Below are 17,546 nucleotides of genomic sequence, written 5' to 3'. Positions count from 1 at the left end.
CTGTGCTGTCCATATCACATCTTTGTCACCCTGGCAGCTGGGCCTTTGCAACAGCTGGCCATGGGAGAGCAGTGAGGCCCCTGGTGAGAATCCAGGTAAGTCCACGTCATCCTCAGATGTTCCAGTCCTTCAGTAAAAGCTTGGGTTCGGGGATTCTGGTGATGCTCTGTTCTTGATTTGACACTGATCACGTGGATGTGATCAGTTTGTGACAATTCATCAAGCTGTACCTTATCACGCTCCCACTTTTCTGTATGTATATTATACTTCAATTTTGAAAACTCGAAAAGAAAACCCCTAGGGGTGACTGAAAGGACCCCCAGACACCAGGTTTCTTTCTCCATTCAGTACCAATAAGCTGATTTTAGAAATTAAATGGTTTTAGAAGTCAAAAATTCTTCACGATTTTATTCCACAAAGGACTAAAAATTGCCAAGCAAACTTTGTAGTCTGGAATTATCATCCTCTACAAGGCTGAGTTTGTTGCACGTGTGTCTTTCTTTTCTAGACAAAAATCACAAGAGAGATCTGATGGTAACTCTATGTCCAGGAATTGAGCCGTATGGGATTCCTTCTTTCTTTCACCACATCCTCCAAGCCGGGGGGGCTCAGCAGGTCTTAAGAAACCAGCTAAATGATTTGAAGCCTTCTTTGAGGAGAGAACTCATCCTGCCTTCAGGAGCAGAAAAGTAAGGGGAGAACTTCCATTTGAGGGGACAGGGTTAAGCCATGGCACAAACAAGAGAAGCAAAAGAAGGGAAATCAACTTACATAATACTCTGAGGAGAGGGGCTGTCCTGGTGGAGAACTGTTCCCACAAAGTGAGCAGGTTTTCTCACCATTGAGTCTACAGAGGCCAGGAGGGGGCCTGGGTGCAGGGAAAGTTGTTCTTGAAGGAAAGGTGGTGAGGATTTGGGGGAAGGCCCCTCTGAGCGAAGCCCAGGCATATGAATAGGAAATTTGCCAGGGGCTTTTCTACAGCCATGTGATCTCCCTGGTGGTAAGAATGTCCTGTGAGACCTGCTTCTCCACACAAGAATCAGGCAGGTCAGGACAAGGTGGGGCAACTCTCTCTAGGGCCTGGAAAGAGCCCTGAGAGCCTGGCTCTGTGGACCCAAGGGTGGAGGCAGAGTGCTCACAATCCCAGATCCTCCAGTCTCTCCTTTCCTGAGCCCTGCTCCAGCCTGCCTTCCTAACACTCATTGGGTGCCTTCATCTGCATCAGGACTGCTTGGCTTCTCTTCTTGCAGCAGCAGCAGCAGATGCAGGCAGCCAGGGAACAGGCCAGGGCAATAATGCCAATTACAATGGCGGCAATGGCCAACCCACTTTGGGGCTGGGTCATGCCCCACGTGTTGCGGTCATCTGTGGCCCCAATGGTGGTCAGATCAGTGTAGTCATCTACAGAGGTAGTGATCTCCGTTGTAGAGGAGATGGATGTGGTGTCAGGATAGCTGGGTGTGTCAGGATAGCTGGGTGTGTCTGGGTACCGCGGCGCATCTGGGTACCGTGGTGTGTCTGGGTAACGTGGTGTTTCTGGGTAGCTGGGGTAGCTGGGAACCTCAGGGATGGCTGGGGCCGGAACACTGGGGCCAGGGACATTGATGATGATGATTGATTGTCCTCGAACATTGGCTGGGCTGGAACACACTGGGAGAGTGTCTGTCCCTAACCTACCCTTGTTGATCAGGAGCCAATTGCGGAGCGGAAGGATGCTTGAGTCGCACCTCCAGGGGTTGTCATACAGCCGAAGCTCACACAGGTTCCCCAAGTGATCAAAGATGCCCATGGGCAGGTTCTCCAGCTGATTGTTCTGCAACTGAATGGTCATGAGACCGTTGACATTGGCGAAGATATTCCCTGGGAGCTGTCTGAGGCGATTGTTCTGCAGAGAGATGTTCTGCAGGTTGGCCAACATGCGGAAGACATTCCCATCCAGGTCCTGCAGCGCATTGGTGTGGAGGGACAGCTCTCGCAGGTCTGTCAGTCCATTGAAGGCACCCGGGGAGATGAAGCTAATCTGGTTGCGACTAAGGATCAAGACCTGCAACTGGTGGAGGTTGCTGAAGATGTTGTCGGGTAGAGAAGTGATGTGGTTGTCATAGAGCCAGAGCTCCTTCAGATTGTGCATGGGCCCGAAAATCCCTGGGGAGAGCTCCTTCAGGGAGTTCCCAAAGAGTGTAAGTCGGTTGAGCTGGGGCAGGTGCATGAAGATGCCGGGAGGCAGCTGGGAGATGTGGTTGTTGGACAGATAGAGCCTCTGCAGGTTCCGGTTGTTGTGGAAGAGGCCAGGCGAGAGCATGCCGATCTGGTTCTGCTGGAGGGCCAGCTCCTGGAGGTTGCTAAGCCCATCAAAAGTGCCCATGGGGATGTCCGAGAGCCTATTCTCATATAGCCGGAGCACCTGGAGGTTGCCCAGGTGCTGGAAAACCCTGGGTGAGAGGTGGGTGAGGCTGTTCTTGCCCAGATTGAGCTTGGTGAGTCCCACCAGGTGGTCGAAGACGCCATCCGGGACGTATTCCAGGTGATTGCCATGCAGCTGCAATTCCTTGAGGTTGCTGCACTGGGCGAAATGGGCGGGCTGGATCTGCACCAGCTGGTTACTAGACAGAAGGAGAGACTCCAGGTTGTCCAGTCCCTGGAAGAGGCCGACGGGCAGAACCTGAAGCTTGTTGTTGGCGAGGCTGAGGTAACGCAGCGAGCCCAGGTTGCGGAAGGCACCAGGCATGATGTGTGACAGCTCATTCTTCTCGATCCTCAGGGCGATGAGGGCCGAGATGTTGAGGAATGGGGACTCACTGAGTTCGGTGATGTGCGTGTTGAGAATCTGCAGGCTCATGGCGTTCCAGGGCAGAGGCGTGGGCACTGCCACGATGCGTGCCCCCGTGCACTCCACCTGAGAGGCCCTGGAGCAGGTGCACTCACTTGGGCAGCCATAGTAGGCCAAGCCTAAAGTCCAGGCTTGGCAGCCCACCAGCAAGAGGAGGTAATGTTTCAGCAGCATGGCCTCTGCAAGGAGACAGCACGTGTGAGTCAGGGTCACCTCACTGACACTGTGACTAGTTCTTTTCTTTGGTGGGGGGTACTGGGGATTGAACTCATGGGCACTTGACCACTAAGCCACGTCTCCAGCCCTATTTTGTATTTTATTTGGAGACAGGGTCTCACTGAGCTGCTCTGTGCCTGGCCATTGATGAGGCTGGCTTTGAACTTGAGATCCTCCTGCCTCAGCCTCCCAAGCTGCTGGGATTACAGTTGTGCACCACCCACCAGGCTTACTATGGCTTGTTTTAAGCCAACACCAACCTTGATATCAGCAGTGGCTTGGCCTCAAGTGCTATCTATCATCATGGACCCAGGTTAGTGCTCCCCTCTGCTCTGGCCAGCAAGCCTCTTGGCCTTTCCCCTGCCTCCCCACTTCCAAACCTTTGCCCAGGTAGTGCCCTCCACTCAGAGTGCTCTTCATCCTCTTCCAAATCTCCCCCATGCTTCTAGGTCTAGCTCAAATGCCATCACTTTGAGGAAGCTTTCCCTGTACCATGAATCAGTATTCATTTCCCGCCCGTGCAGGTGGTCTTCCCAGTCTCTCCATGGACATTCCACAGCTGGACAGTCACTGTGTTTCCAACTATTTCCTTCCCTCCTTAATATGCTTTTCAAGGACAAGGGCCACATCTTTCATCCCTACATATTCCTTAAGGTGGGAACTATATCTTATCCAGCCCTGTAGCCTTCATAGCAGCTAAAAGGATGTTGGAACATGACCTTGTCAGGAGGAACAGAGAAGGAATGAAAACAAATAAATAGGTCCTGAGCCTGGGAAGATGCTCAGCCTACAAACGTGGTGGCCTGCCCGGAGGAGCAGCAGCAGCCAACAGAGGGAGGACCACACTGCTGGTGTGCAGAAAGATGGAGGGAGAGCCCAGCTCTTCCCCCTCCGCCTTGCCCCGCCCAGCCCATGGCCACCCCAGCAACCTGTCCACATGTGTTTCATGGAGGTTTAATTCAAACCACCTTCCAGTGCAGAGCAACTGTCTGCAGCTGGGGAGGCTGCTGGGCCCCATCCAATGCCTGGGACCTGCCTCCTGGAACTTGAGTCCCAGTTCCCAGACGGCCTGAAGTAAGTTCCAGAAAACTTAGACACACTCAGAGAGGCCATCCGTGATCTCTATGCAAGGTTCAAAGGGCCTGTAACTCCTGAAGGGTTGGGAGTAACTGCTGCTCTTCATTTTATGGGGAAGCAGGGAAACGGAGGCTCAAGTATTAAATCCTAGGTGCCCCAACTCCTAGGTGAGTCCTTTGTTTATGCAGTGTCTCTCTCTCTCTCTCTCTCTCTCTCTCTCTCTCTTGATGAGCAAAACATCAGCGTCAGAGGAAGGAATTGGAAATGATGGCATATAAGGCATACACGGGCTGCGTGGAGAAGGCCCTTGTCCGGCTTCTCCCTGTGCCCCTGAACTCATGGGGGCCTAGGCCTGCAGCATGACTCAAAATAATGCAGACTTCCCGCCCCGGCCTCTGCTCTACACGCTGCTTCCCGACCCTCAACAAGGCGTCGGAGGAAAACCCCAAGCTCATCCCCACCTACACAGGCTGAACTCTTCACTTATTCCCAGCCTGTCCAAGCCCTGACCTGTTATGATTTCATTAAGGATTTAGCTAAGTACGCAGCACAGTGGCACAAATAAAGGAAAAAGAATAACTTGGCTGACGGAATCTAGACGTGAAAGAATGGGACCAGATGAAGCTGTGGACAGATCTAAAATCATGAACTTGTATAGAAAAAGCCCAAATCCCGAAATTGAAAGCAGAAAACTAACTGCTTAAGCAGGGACCACAGAAAAAGCGGCTCAACCTCCACCCCAAGAGAAGCACTTTATATATAAACATGCACATAGAAAGAGGCTGCCCACAACAACCACCATGACCAGAGACTGCATCAATAGAAGTATCAAGCGTGGAACAAAGGAGATGATAGATAGTCTCAACTCTACAGTCCCTGATCAGGCCACACCTGTACCACCATGCTCAGTTCCACTCTGAACTTCAAAAAGGCCAATGACAAAGTGGTTTCTTGAAGAACTTCTCTAGTTGATAGTGAGAAGACCCAGAAACCAGAACATCTGTGCATCCGTTGAAGGAGGGGCGGAGGAATGGCCAGAAAGAGAGAAGGCGTGGGGAGCCCAGGAGCACTCTCCCCAGTATACGTACAGGGCCACCCTGGGATAAAGAAAGCAACCAAACTCAGCAGTTCCAGAGGTCACAGCTAGTGCACAAAAGTCTTAAAGTGCTGGGTTTCGGCTCACCACCAAAGAGAGTTCTGCAAAGCCCATGGCTGCAGCCTAGAGGCGGTCAGCTCCCCGCTCCTGGAAGTGCTGAAGCAGAGCTGAGCCACCTCCCGATGAGGAAGCTGCAGAGGAGCCTCCACACCTAGTGAGGTATTGGGCAGCCAATGTCCTGTCCACATCCCTAAGATTTCAGGATTCTAGGGCCGAGTCCCAGAGGGTGGATATGAGATCCATTTGCAGGATGACTGTGCCTGTGTTCCAGGGCTCTGTGCAGAGGTGTGGGTGTCTGTCCTTTCCCTGGGTGTGTGTGTGTGTGACAGCTGACCCCTAGACGCACTTATAAAAGGTGAGGCTCTGATGGTGCCTGGTGCGGGGCTACCCAGTGCTCATGAATTGTCACCACACATTCCTAAGCCCAGCACACTCCGAAAACAGTGTTACACCCCAAATACCCAGATGAATTAAGAGCCCGTCACCTGAAAACAACTGTGTTGTTTCCTCACACGTAAATGAGCACGTAGGCGGAGGCTCCTCTGAGGACCCACCTCTTGATGGCCTTCTCTGAGTCTGCACCCCTTAGCTGGGAGGGGGTGTCAAGTCAGGCCTGTGGAGGGTCCCTCAAGGGCCAGGAGGAGGAATGGAGAGATAATTCCCTGTGGGAAGAGGGCCATTCCCTGTTGTCTAAAATGGACCACACTCAGTGTGACAAAGATTACAAGAATTTGCAGACTGTCTTTTTCTAAACCCTCCCGTCTGCAGAGCCCACCCGGCACCACACGCAGCCAGACGTTTCCTGTTTTCCAGCACTTGTGATTGTCACCACTCCAACCACCCCCAAAGGGCCCACCTCAGCCCAATGGCAGGAGCCCTTAGGGAAAGGAGGGGCGCAGGAACAGGCCAGGGCTGGGCCCCTGGATCCTCAGCCAGTGTGCAGACGTGTGTGGCCCTTGGCCCTCAGGAGCCCAGCACACAGCAAACTAATAGCCCACGCTGTCCAGTGCCGCTTGGCAGCCGAGGGAGGGCAGTTAAAGGCCCACGAAGCACCCTAATTACACCTTCCTCCCTCAGGCAGCCGTGCGCGTCCTCAATCACTGCAGAGACTCGGTCCAGCCTCCGTCCAGCCCCTGGAGAGGGGGTCCACCTGGCGTCTGCCGCTGACCCATGAAGTCGGCGAGCCAGGCAGAGAGACAGAAGGACACCCAGACAGCTCACCTGGACACTGACGCGGCCCCTCCCCGGGAGGAGAAGCGATGGAACCAGGCACGCTGGCGGTGGATCTCCAACAGAAACACCCTGTGACTCATGAGTGAACACATAATTAGCCTTGAAGCCTTGGGCTTTGTTGGTTGGTGAGTTGGGACTTTTGGGGTTTAATCCCATCGTTCACATTCCCTAAACACAAAGCTCCCTGGGAGGACACGCCTTCTTATTTCAATGCCACAAAGTAAAACATTCGGAAGGAGCTCGGAAGACCCACATTCTGCTCTGTTCTGAACACTAAGGTACAGTGTGAGCCAAGGTCAGTGCTCCAGGTCTGTTTCCCCTTCCTTCTGTGAGGACTCATTAGGCCCCAGCAGCTCTGATACCTTCTGACTGGAGGCAGCAAGGAGATGCAACTGGGACTCACCTTTCTCCTCTCCTTTCTTCCCACAGGTCACACTGAATCACCTGTAGTGCCACCTGGCCTGGCCTCATCCGCATGCTAAGGCTGAAGGATCCTGTACTCATCTTGCCAGACCCTCCTGGTGTCAGAAGTTTCCAAGCAAGCCAACCCACTAGCCAATCTCACGTCTTCCCATAAACATGGTCATTTTATGGGACCCAGGGCCTGAGAGGGATCCTGCACTCTCCCAGGCCACCTGGGGAAACTGAGACCCCGGAAGAGGCTTCCCCGGGTCTAGGCCCTCTCTTTTCAGAGGGCTTCTTAATTGTGGCCTTTTCTGCAATGAGATGGTCCCCAAGCAGCCTGAGGACTCCCAAGGGAGATGCCAGGCTTGGAGCTGTGCCCCGCTCCCAGCAGCCAGGCTTGTCCTCAGGACAACACCCTTGCTCTTGCTCTTTGGTGCTCAGTGCATTGGGTCCAAAGTCACTGAAAGACTCAGCCTGGAGTCCAGGCCTCAGTGGGTGCAGACCTCCCTGTCTCACTGACCTCACCCCAGAGCACCACATTCAAATGGCCAAGAAAGTTTATTTAAGAACTGAACTCACAGGTTTTCCACTCGAGTCTTAAGTGAGTTAATACATGAAAAACACCTAGACTCATTCTTGGCATAAAGTGAGTACACAACAAATGTGAGTGATGACTGTTGCTATTTCATTGGAGAGTAAAATCAGATCTCTGGAAGCTCTACCCACAGAGACCCTGATTTCTGGATCTCTGGATCTCCACCCACAGAGATCCACAATTAACAAACCCCCAAGCAGCTCCAATGCAGGGGTCCACAGACCACACTCAGATACACCTAGTGTGGCCTAGTCCAGCTGGGAACCCACACCCATCGCCTGTACCACTTACTACCAAGAGCACAGACAGAGAACCAGGATAGGGAGCCGGAAGGTCATGCCACAGGCTGGTCCAGCTCCCTCTGACAGCATTTCCTTCAGCGGCCCATTCTGCACCCCGTCAGGAATCCATAATTTGCCTTAAGTTGAGCCCAAATGTAGAAATTGCTTCCAGACACAGCATTTAGAGCACAGCGGGTCAGAGATACAGAGGCCTGTTGAGATGATCTGGTCAAACCATCTGGCTGTTTTGTCGATGAGAAACCTGAGGGGTCTACAGGGTAGAGGGGACTTGCCTAAGGTCATGCAGTCTGTTGAAGAGTCCTGACACCCTGTCAGGGTCCCCAACCACAGAGCTGGGCAAACCCCTAAACCTTATCACCAGGCATCAGGACCTTGCTTACTACCTGTCTGGTTGGGGGAAAGAGGTGGCTTTACTTCTCCATTTAAAAATCATCTACAGCTGGGGCTGGAGGAGTGGCTCAGTGGTAGAGCACTTGTTTGGCATGTGTGAGGCCCTGGGTTCGATTCTTACCACCACATATAAATAAATAAAATAAAGGTCCACTGACAATTTAAAAATATTTTAAAAAATCATCTACAGCTCATACACAATTTGCTGTCCACCTGTCTGGCATTATCAGCCAAGTTCAAGTGCCTCTTCCTGTTGGGCATGGTGGTGCAGGCCTATAATCCCAGTGGTTTTGGAGGCTGAGGCAGGAGAATCACAAATTCAAAGCTAGCCTTAGCAAAAGCCAGGTGCCAAGCGACTCAGTGAGACCCTTTCTCAAAATAGAATAAAAAGGGCTGGGGATGTGGAGCAGTGAACTCTAGTGCCTCTGAGTTCAATCCCCAGTACCAAGAAAAAAGCACCTCTCCCAACTCCTGGGCTTCGTGGGTCCAGGGCTTTTTTCTTTGAGGCTACTCTGATGTTTCAGTTTCACCTAAGTATCCTGGAGCAGGGGAGCCAAGGAACAGAAAGGATCACGGGAAGGAGTTGACCCCAGTAATCCAACACCCACAGCCCCATTCGCAGGCCCTGACTTAGGAATTCTCTGCCCTAAGCATTCTTGAAACTCTAAGGCAAGACTGACTCATCCTCCAGCTGTTCCATTGTTGACCCCCATCTCTCATAGCCCCTCAAAACAAAATAATGTTCATTGTTTTTAAAAAGAAAACTAATAAAACATTTTTTAAAAGCAATTCCTTTACAACCCCTCTGTGGGGATCCTCCCAGGGCTGGGGGAGGTTGGCTTCCTATGGAGGCCAGAGCAGGGCTGTAATTAGCTTGGCAAGAGTGGCAGGAACTACTGACACGCTGCCCAGCACAGCAGGGAGAACTTCCCAAACAGGACTCTTCCCCAAGAAGCCGGGGTCTACGAGCGCGCCCTTTCTCAGGGCAGCACCTAGGGGGCCCAAGCAGTCCCTGATCCAAACACCTTGGAAGTTGTTTCCGACTGCTGTGTCCCAAAGCCGAGAGAGACAATGAACCCCTGAAGCTGCAGTTGCTCTTTCGTGGTCAGGAGTTAGGGAAGCTAATTACCATCTCTAATCACAGCCTAGAGTGTTTCCTGGCAGCACCAAGTCGGGGCAGCTTCTCTCCCATCTCTTATTTCTCCACATCTGGATCTGATTCTACGGGTGCCTCACCACTCTCTCCATTTATGAACAAAACAAGGTAATATCCCCCAACCCTGGGAGAACCTTCCTGCTCTTTCTAGGGTTCTATTCGGAGTTCTCCTCTGGCCCTGAACCCTCTCACAGGCCTGCCTCACTGTTGACACTGCTGAGCCTGCCCAGCTGACTCAAGACCACAGGAAAATTGGACTGTCTGGCCCTGAATTTACCCCAGATGTTCACTGGATGCAGAACGAAAGTGGCAGCAGTCAGGAAATTTCTAAGTTAGGGAGCAAGTGGCTTCAACTCATCTGAGTGCTGCCTGTGATTAGGTGATAATCCCAGATAGCCCTGGAGTAGAAGGTGGAGCCTGACACGCCGGCACCCAGCTCCTTCCATCGCATCCTGTGTGTCATCGAAGCGAGGTGCAGCCTGCCCTGAGGTAACACATTTGATCCTGGAGGTAGAAGGGCTCTCCCAAATTTTGGCACAGGTGGGAAGGTCCTAAAAAAGGTCTGGTTTTCTACAGTTGGTTCCTCTACATTGGAGCAGATATGCAGGTAGAGGTGCAGCAGGTCAGTTTTATGTTCACAGTACCCTTCCTGCAGGTCCACCTCCAGCCCCGCCTCCCTGCTCAAAGCCTTGGCTCCCAGGCACTTCTTGACTAGTAACAAGAGGGGGAAGCTGCCAGAATAGGGTCACCTAAACCACACACACACACACACAGTTAGGATCCAAACTATGTCTGAGTCCACAGCTGTCTTCCAAATGGGAACTCCCAACCAGGCACCCGCACATCTGCTGAAGTCACATTTGTAGCAATTATCAGTCTGAAAATCAGAGGACAGGTATCCCCCCTGGGAAACAAGGTGAAGGAAGCCAAACGTCCTGGAGAGAGACACAAATTCAGGGAAGGCAACAAGTAGCATATGGAAGAAGGACAACGATTCAAATAACCATAACTTTAAATAAATAAATAAATAAATAAATAAGCAACACTTACCCCCAATGGATCTAGTATCTAGAAAGTGGTAGACCAGGTGGGAAAGTGACTCCATGCGATAAAGGAGTCAACTCTCAACCCATCACCAGTCTAAAGCGCCTCTCAGCACCTTCGACAACTCCCGCCCCCTCCCCCGCCCACATCAAAGATGCTAAGGACAAGAGGAACAAGAGGCTGGCCAGCATCCCCAGGCGCTGGGGCGGTGGGGGCACAGATTGGCACCCCACCGCGGACCCCGAGCCCCAGCTCCACTTGGCACTGTCTTGAGCGCATTCCCAGGCACCACGCCAGCCCTGCCCTTTCTGAGGTCGCTCCAGGGGGAGCCCAAGCGGGGTCCGCAGAAAAGGGAAGAGGATGGCTGCGGAGGGGTGGGAGTGCGGAGGGGTGGGAGGGTGGCTCGCCCACTTACCAGCAGCTCTCGCCCGCCCGCCCGAAGTCGACCAGAGGGAGCTCGAGAGGGGGACGCGGAACGGCTCAAGGCTGCAGCATGAGTGCCGCTGGCCGTGCCCTCCCGACATTTAAATGATCCCGGGCGTGAGTCACTGCAGGGGGCAGTGTCTGCGCCGGGCGGGGGCGGGGGCGGGGGTACCGTGGGCCGCGGCACTGCCCCGACGTCCTGGAATGGCACCGGCGGACGCACGACCTGCGTTCAAGTTTAAGGGGTGTTATTGGAGCGCATTTTATTTTATTTTATTTTATTTTAAGAGAGAGTGAGAGGAGAGAGAGAGAGAGAGAGAGAGAGAGAGAGAGAGAGAGAGAGAGAGAATTTTTAATATCTATTTTTTAGTTCTCGGCGGACACAACATCTTTGTTGGTATGTGGTGCTGAGGATCGAACCCGGGGGGCACGCATGCCAGGCAAGCGCGCAACGGCTTGAGCCACATCCCCAGCCCCTTGGAGCGCATTTTAAAACGACAGTTTCTTCTTTCCTCCCCCAGGGTTCCTCTTGGGTTCTTTGGCTGCATTGGCGTTGGTTGCTCGGGAGAAGGTAGTTTCCCCCGGCCCCAGCCCCCTGGCCAAGTGACCGCGGACCCTGCTGCCACTCATCGGCCGAAGGAGCCAGCCCTGCTCTGCTCCTAAGAGCTGTCCCCAGTGCCTCTCGCTGTGGCCCTAGAAAATGTGTTCATTTTTTTTTTCTTTTTAAAACTTTTTATATAAAAATAGCTTCAAACTTACAGAATTTGCAAGAATAATACAAGGAACACTGGTATGCTTAACCCAATTCGCCTGGTGAGAGGATTTGGAGAACATTTATTTTAAATTACAAGGAAAGGCAAAAGTACCCCCCACTGAGTCTCTCCTGAAAACAGTGTTTCGGTTTTCTTCTGATGCCATCCTCTGTGCCCGTTCTGCCTGCTCCCAGAGCTGGGTTAGGAACAGCAATCAACGGGGCATGTCTGAGAATGAAACGTGCGTTCTTTTTTGCCCTTCACCTGTGCATTACAGCCCATGACCTGTCTACCTTCTGCCCCTTCCTGGTAGGGAACCAAGACATCATTTCTTTTGGGGGGACTGAGGAAATCACAGTTGGAGAGGCAGGAGGCTGGCAGTCCCCAGGTTCTCCTCCAGGACTAATCCTCAACATGCTATGAGCTGCTTTGGGCTGAAGCCACCATGCCCTTCCCTGGCTCAGTTTACCCTCTCTACCAAGCAGGGAGAGTGAGTGATATTACACTCAGTGCCTCACAGAATGCCAAGAGCCTTAATTAATGTTTGCACTGTGCTTTGAGATCTGCGATGAAAGGCTGACATAAAAGTGCATAGTGTTATTACTGAAATAGTCGTTTGGGTGGCTTGCCATGGTCATGCTCTGCAGCCTGAATCATACTACATTCCTCCTCACCTGGGCACTGTGATTCAGAGCCAGAATCAAAAAGTACTCTGACCATTCAATGACAGGAGCACAAGCAGGGTAGACACTGTTAGGAGTGAGTCCTACTACCACCACCACCACCACCACCACCCCCCACCCCCTGTCTACCCCTAGTCTAATCTCTTCAATCCTTAACCTCCCTTGGAAATCACATTCCACATGAAGAACCCATTCTTTCACTGCTGAGGCTGCCACATCCCAAACCAGGGGTAATAACTTCCTGTCCACTGAACCTGCGAGAATGATTCCCATTTCCCTTCTTTTCTGAATCCTAACTGCAGCCATTCTGTACTAGGCCCATGCTGGGAGAGTTATGGACCACACAGGCATGAATTGGATACACTCCAGGATGGACATTCAGCAAACACTGCTGTGAGACAGAGACCACGAGGGATTTTTTAACATCTATATGTCACTTCATATTTTATGACATTAGGGACCAGGTGATTGTTGTGAGGAAACTTCCCTGTCATAAGATCTTAGCAACCCACTAGGAACCAGTAACATCCCCTACCCCAAGCTGTGAGAGCCAAAAATGTACTGGACATTTTGCATACACGTGTGCATACACACATATACATGCACACACACGGAGTGGAGAATTACTGATCTATCTGAAATTTCTCTGAGGGGAGTAACCACTTCCATTTTACGGATAAGGAAACTGAGACTTGGGCCAGTTAACAAATTTCCCTGGGGTCATATGCTGAGAGTCGGAACCAGGATTTAAGACCCAGCTTGCAGATTGTGTGCTAAATTTGCACCACCATTGGATTGAATACTGGGATGCACAACCTACTAGAGATAGAACCATGGTCTGGTTTAAACTGTGCAGAGCTGGGACTGTGAGGGGATGAGGGGAGTGAGGTCATGGCAGAACCTTCCTCATGGTAAGGCTGGGAATGTGCATGCATCTGTGGGGATAGTACTGGAGTTTCATGTAGAAGGCCACCCTAAAAAATGAACAGGACCCAGACACGTGGGGAAGTGGAAAAGCATCTTGTTAGATAAGGAGAGAGAGCACTTGACCAAATATCATATTTGGCTGGAGCCCAGGTTTGTGGGGGTCCTCACTGAGGGCTGGGACGCCTCCCTGAAGGGCATGATGACCCTCTGCAGGCAGAAAGGGGCCACCATGGATGTTGCAGGGAAGGACAAGCACACTCAGAGGCATGTGCAGGAAGTGTAGTATGGCTGGGCTTCAAGGTCTCATGGCAGACCCTCAAAGCACTCAGGGCCAACCTCTGTGGCCCTTATGACAAGACATTGGCTTCAATACAGAAACCAGGCCATGCAGAGGGACCTTTTCTCCAGATTGGCAATGCCACAGAGATCCAGCTGCAAGATCTCTCAGTTTCAGTCCACCGAGACCCCTTCTTCCAGGGGGAGGCCACCCTCAGAGAAAAACAAAATGGCACCCAGTTGGCCCCCACAGTTGAGATGGATTAGCCTTATTGACATCACCACAGGAGGTATGACCTCAGGGCACACTTTGTAGGGGGGGCGGGGCTGAGAGCCAAGGTTGACTCAGGGCTCCAGAAAACTCTGATCTTTCCCACCCACCCACCTTTGTGTCTCTACTCTGGGTAAGAAGCATAGAATCCAGGGGATTGCAGGTCACAGGCCTGAGCTCCCCTCTGTGGAGGAAATCCTGCACAGGGCCTGGATAGGGGCAGTTACCATCCTACTTAGTCCACCTCAGGGTGAGGGGCATTGCCTCACCATGAAGCCCCTGGTAGACTGGCAAAATAAAAAAGGTGGAAAACATGCAAGGATGTGGGTGGTCTCACACGGCTGATGCTGATGGGAATATAGATGGGTAGAGCAATAGCTACGAAAATTCAAGGTATGTAAACGCACTCACCAGTGTCAGGTGTACTTAGAAAGACACGGTGGTGCGTGTTCACAAAGCTGTACTTTCCAGGATGTGCAGTGCAGCACTAAATATAAAACGGATCATTTTAAACAACGTGTCCGTCCATGAGACTAGCCACATATGTCAAGAAAATCCACAACAAATAAGACAATTTAAAAAGATAAGATACAACCAGGTGTGGTGGTACCTGCCTGTAATCCCAGCAGCTTGGGAGGCTGAGACAGGAGGATTGTGAGTTCAAAGCCAGCCTCAGCAAAAGCAAGGTGCTAAGCAACTCAGTGAGACCCTGTCTCTAAATAAAATACAAAATAGGGCTGGGGATGTGGCTCAGTGGTCGAGTATTATGTAACACGGTTGCATATATTGACTTTAGAAAAAAGACATTAAATATATTATTATACCTCCACATATAGGAAACAGTAAGGAAAGCAATCTAACTCTCTGTTGATCATAATCACACAAAAGGTTAAAAGTTGGGGCAGAACCTGTGTCCTCACTGTGTGGCCCTCAGTGCCCACAGAGGCTGCATCAGAGGGCCCTTCAGGGCTCCCATCTCTGCTGGGTCCCTCCCACCTATTTCCTCTCCACAGCCCCTCCATCTACTCCGTTCTGCTGTCCCTGCAGTGGCCCCTCTGTTTTGGAGGCAGAGAAGGCCATGGACCCTAAAGGTCCCCGTGAGTGGCCTGTGGCTCCTGGCTAGCTCCTACGGTCCTGGCTGTTCTCTGAATATTCGATTGTTCCTCAGAGCAGTGAATCCCTGAGACAAACAGGCATCCCCTTTGCTCAGTGGACGCCTTTGTAAAAGAACTTTAACGGAGTGTTCTGCCACTTCAGTCTTTGTTGATTTACTCAGTTTAATAAGAAACTTTTCAATACAAATGAGGAGGAACAAGAAAGAACAGTGCAGTGAAGGAAAATGTTATCTACCTAGACGGTGTGTATGTGTACACTTATATACACACATGTGTATATAAGTGTGTCTTCTGTACAATTGGGCCTCTGTGTCCATGGGTTCTATAGATACAACCAACCAAGGATTAGAAATGTAAGTAGGCCCAGGATGATTGTGTCTGTACCAAACATGTACAGATTTTTCTTCTCATTATTCCCTTAAAAATACAGTGTATATATTTGGATAAATGCATTCTACTGTCATGTATAACTAATTGAAACAAATTTAAAAAATTTTAAATACAGTGTAACAACTATTTACATAGTATTTATATTGTATTAGATACTGTAAGTGTATAAGAGGCAAGGCACAGTGGCACACGCCTAGAATCCCAGTGACTCAGGAAGCTGAGGCAGGAAGATTGCAAATTTGAGGCAGCCTGGGCAATTTATAGAGATCCTGTCTCAAAATAAAAAGAGCTATGGATATACCTCCATGATAGAGCACCTCTGGGTTCAACCCCCAGGACAACACAGAGGAAGAAATCATGAAATAAAGAAGGAAGGGAGAGGGGAGAGAGAGAGAGAGAGAGAGAGAGAGAGAGAGAGAGAGAGAGAGAGAGAGAGAGAGCGCGCACAGAAGGAGAAAAGAAGATAAAGGATGGAAGGAAGGGAGAGAGAAAGAGAAAGGAAGAAAGAAAGAGGAAGGAAGGAAGAGGAGAGGGAAGGAGGGAGAGAGGGAAAGGAAAGAAAGGAGGAAGGAAAAAGAAAGAGGCTGTGTGTACAGTAATTCTACAGCATTTTATCTAAGGACTGGAGCATCCAAGGATTTGGATACCAGTAGGGGATCCTGGAAGCAGTACCCCATGGATACAGAGGGATAACTGTATACAAATGCACAGGAAAAGATGTACAGGGCTAGGTGCAGCACTACTGCTGCAGTGTGGGCAGGGAGCATGGTGAATGACATTTTTAACTCTACATAGTTTTTCATTTCATTGAAATAAATGTGCATTATTGAATGGCATCTAGTAGGTAATTAGGACAACTATTTTTATTTAATTTTTTTAATTTTTAAACTTTCTTTGCAGACTGACACAATACAATTTATTTATTTATTTGTTTGTTTATTTATTTATTTATGTGGTGCTGAGGATTGAACCCAGTGCCTCACACATGCCAGGCAAGCGCTCTGCCACTGAGCCACAACCCCAGCCTCTAGGACAACTATTTTTAAATACAAAAATAAAGTCCTATTTCTAAGAATTCTTCCTTTCTATTAAACTAAATCCTTCCTGGAAGCTCCACCAATGGGTTCTGTTCCACTTTGGGGCCCTCTAGTGCCTGCTCTTGCCCATAAGCCAGCCCGTGGGACCCATGAGCAGTCTCACCATCCCAAAGCCTTCCCCTCTTCTGTGGGCAACGACACTCAGACCCCTCCCTCAACCACCGACTGGCCCTTGTGGCATTCATTAAGTGGCCCTGGGTTAGGTGCTGGGGTGCAGGAGGGAATTCATTCTGCTCGTCACCAGTCAAGCCTGTGTGAGGAGGGGCCATGCAGGGAGCTGCTGAGCCTACCTCAGGAAGGCTTTGCCAGGGAGGTGACAGTTGGGCTTTGGCTGGTGGGAGGAGGAGGAGGCATCTGTGCATTTACACAGGGGATGAAAAGAGCTTTTGCAAAAGCACAAAGGCATGAGGGACCATTGCTTATCAGTGTGTAGGAAACAGCGCAGATCCCACAGAACAGGGTCACGTGCAGAACAGACAGAAACATCATCTTGGAAGGGGACGAGAGCCAATAAATCAAGAGTCCACCCACAGGGACTCATTCTGAAGTTCACAGAAGGCCACAGAAGCATTTCTTAGGGGAGACAGATGATGGCTCAGTGTAAGGCAGTGGTTTCAACCAAGCTGCTGTTGCCCTCTTCCCAGGGATATACAGCGGGGTCTGGAGACATTTTTGCTGTCACCACTTGGAGACTGTAACTGGCCTCTAGTAGGAAGAGGCCAGAGATACTACACTCCCACAGTGCACAGGACAATCCCCACAGCAAAGACTCCTCTGGTCCAAGATAATCCAAGATGCCAAGGTCAAGAAATGCTGAGCTAGAGGATGGGAGCTTGGGCAGCAGTATGGGGCATGGATTGCTAGGAAAGGTGGGAGCAGGAATATCTGATGGAAAATGATAGCATAAGCTCAGATGGGAGATGATGAAGGCTCAAACTAAGACAGGCCCATGAGGATGGGAAGAGAAGTCTCAATCAGTAAGTTAAACAAGGAGTAAAGCATGGTAAAGCTTGGGGATGGATCCATTATGGTGGCAGGGGGGGTGACACAGTGGGCCTGTTAGGATATGGGTTAGGACACCATAACCAGACAAGCTCAAAGCAACAAGAACATAAAAGGTGTTCATTTCCCATCTAGAGCTGGAATGGTGGCCTAACTGTACTGGGAACGGAAAGACCATCTAATTGCTTTGCCATCCTCAATCCATG

General features: G+C 50.8%; 1 protein-coding gene across 2 annotated transcripts; it reads right to left on the bottom strand.

Moving 5' to 3' along the window:
- Positions 1–1,192: 1,192 nt before the first annotated feature.
- Positions 1,193–8,179, bottom strand: Lrrc15 (leucine rich repeat containing 15). 2 transcript variants are annotated; one of them, XM_026400298.2, is made up of 3 exons: positions 8,165–8,179; positions 1,546–3,007; positions 1,193–1,482 (listed from the first exon to the last, which is right to left on the bottom strand). In XM_026400298.2, the coding sequence occupies exons 1-3, from the start codon at positions 8,177–8,179 to the stop codon at positions 1,193–1,195; spliced, it is 1,767 nt and encodes a 588-aa protein (XP_026256083.1). The 2 variants fall into 2 exon arrangements, with proteins under 2 accessions (XP_026256083.1, XP_026256084.1); XM_026400299.2 differs by lacking the exon at positions 8,165–8,179 and having other exon boundaries at positions 1,555–3,004.
- Positions 8,180–17,546: the final 9,367 nt, after the last annotated feature.

The sequence above is a fragment of the Urocitellus parryii genome, chromosome 2, assembly GCF_045843805.1.
Source record: "Urocitellus parryii isolate mUroPar1 chromosome 2, mUroPar1.hap1, whole genome shotgun sequence".
In the NCBI taxonomy this organism is placed as follows: Eukaryota; Metazoa; Chordata; class Mammalia; order Rodentia; family Sciuridae; genus Urocitellus; species Urocitellus parryii.
Note: the sequence above shows the minus strand (reverse complement) of the source record. Positions and strands in the feature narration are given on the sequence as shown.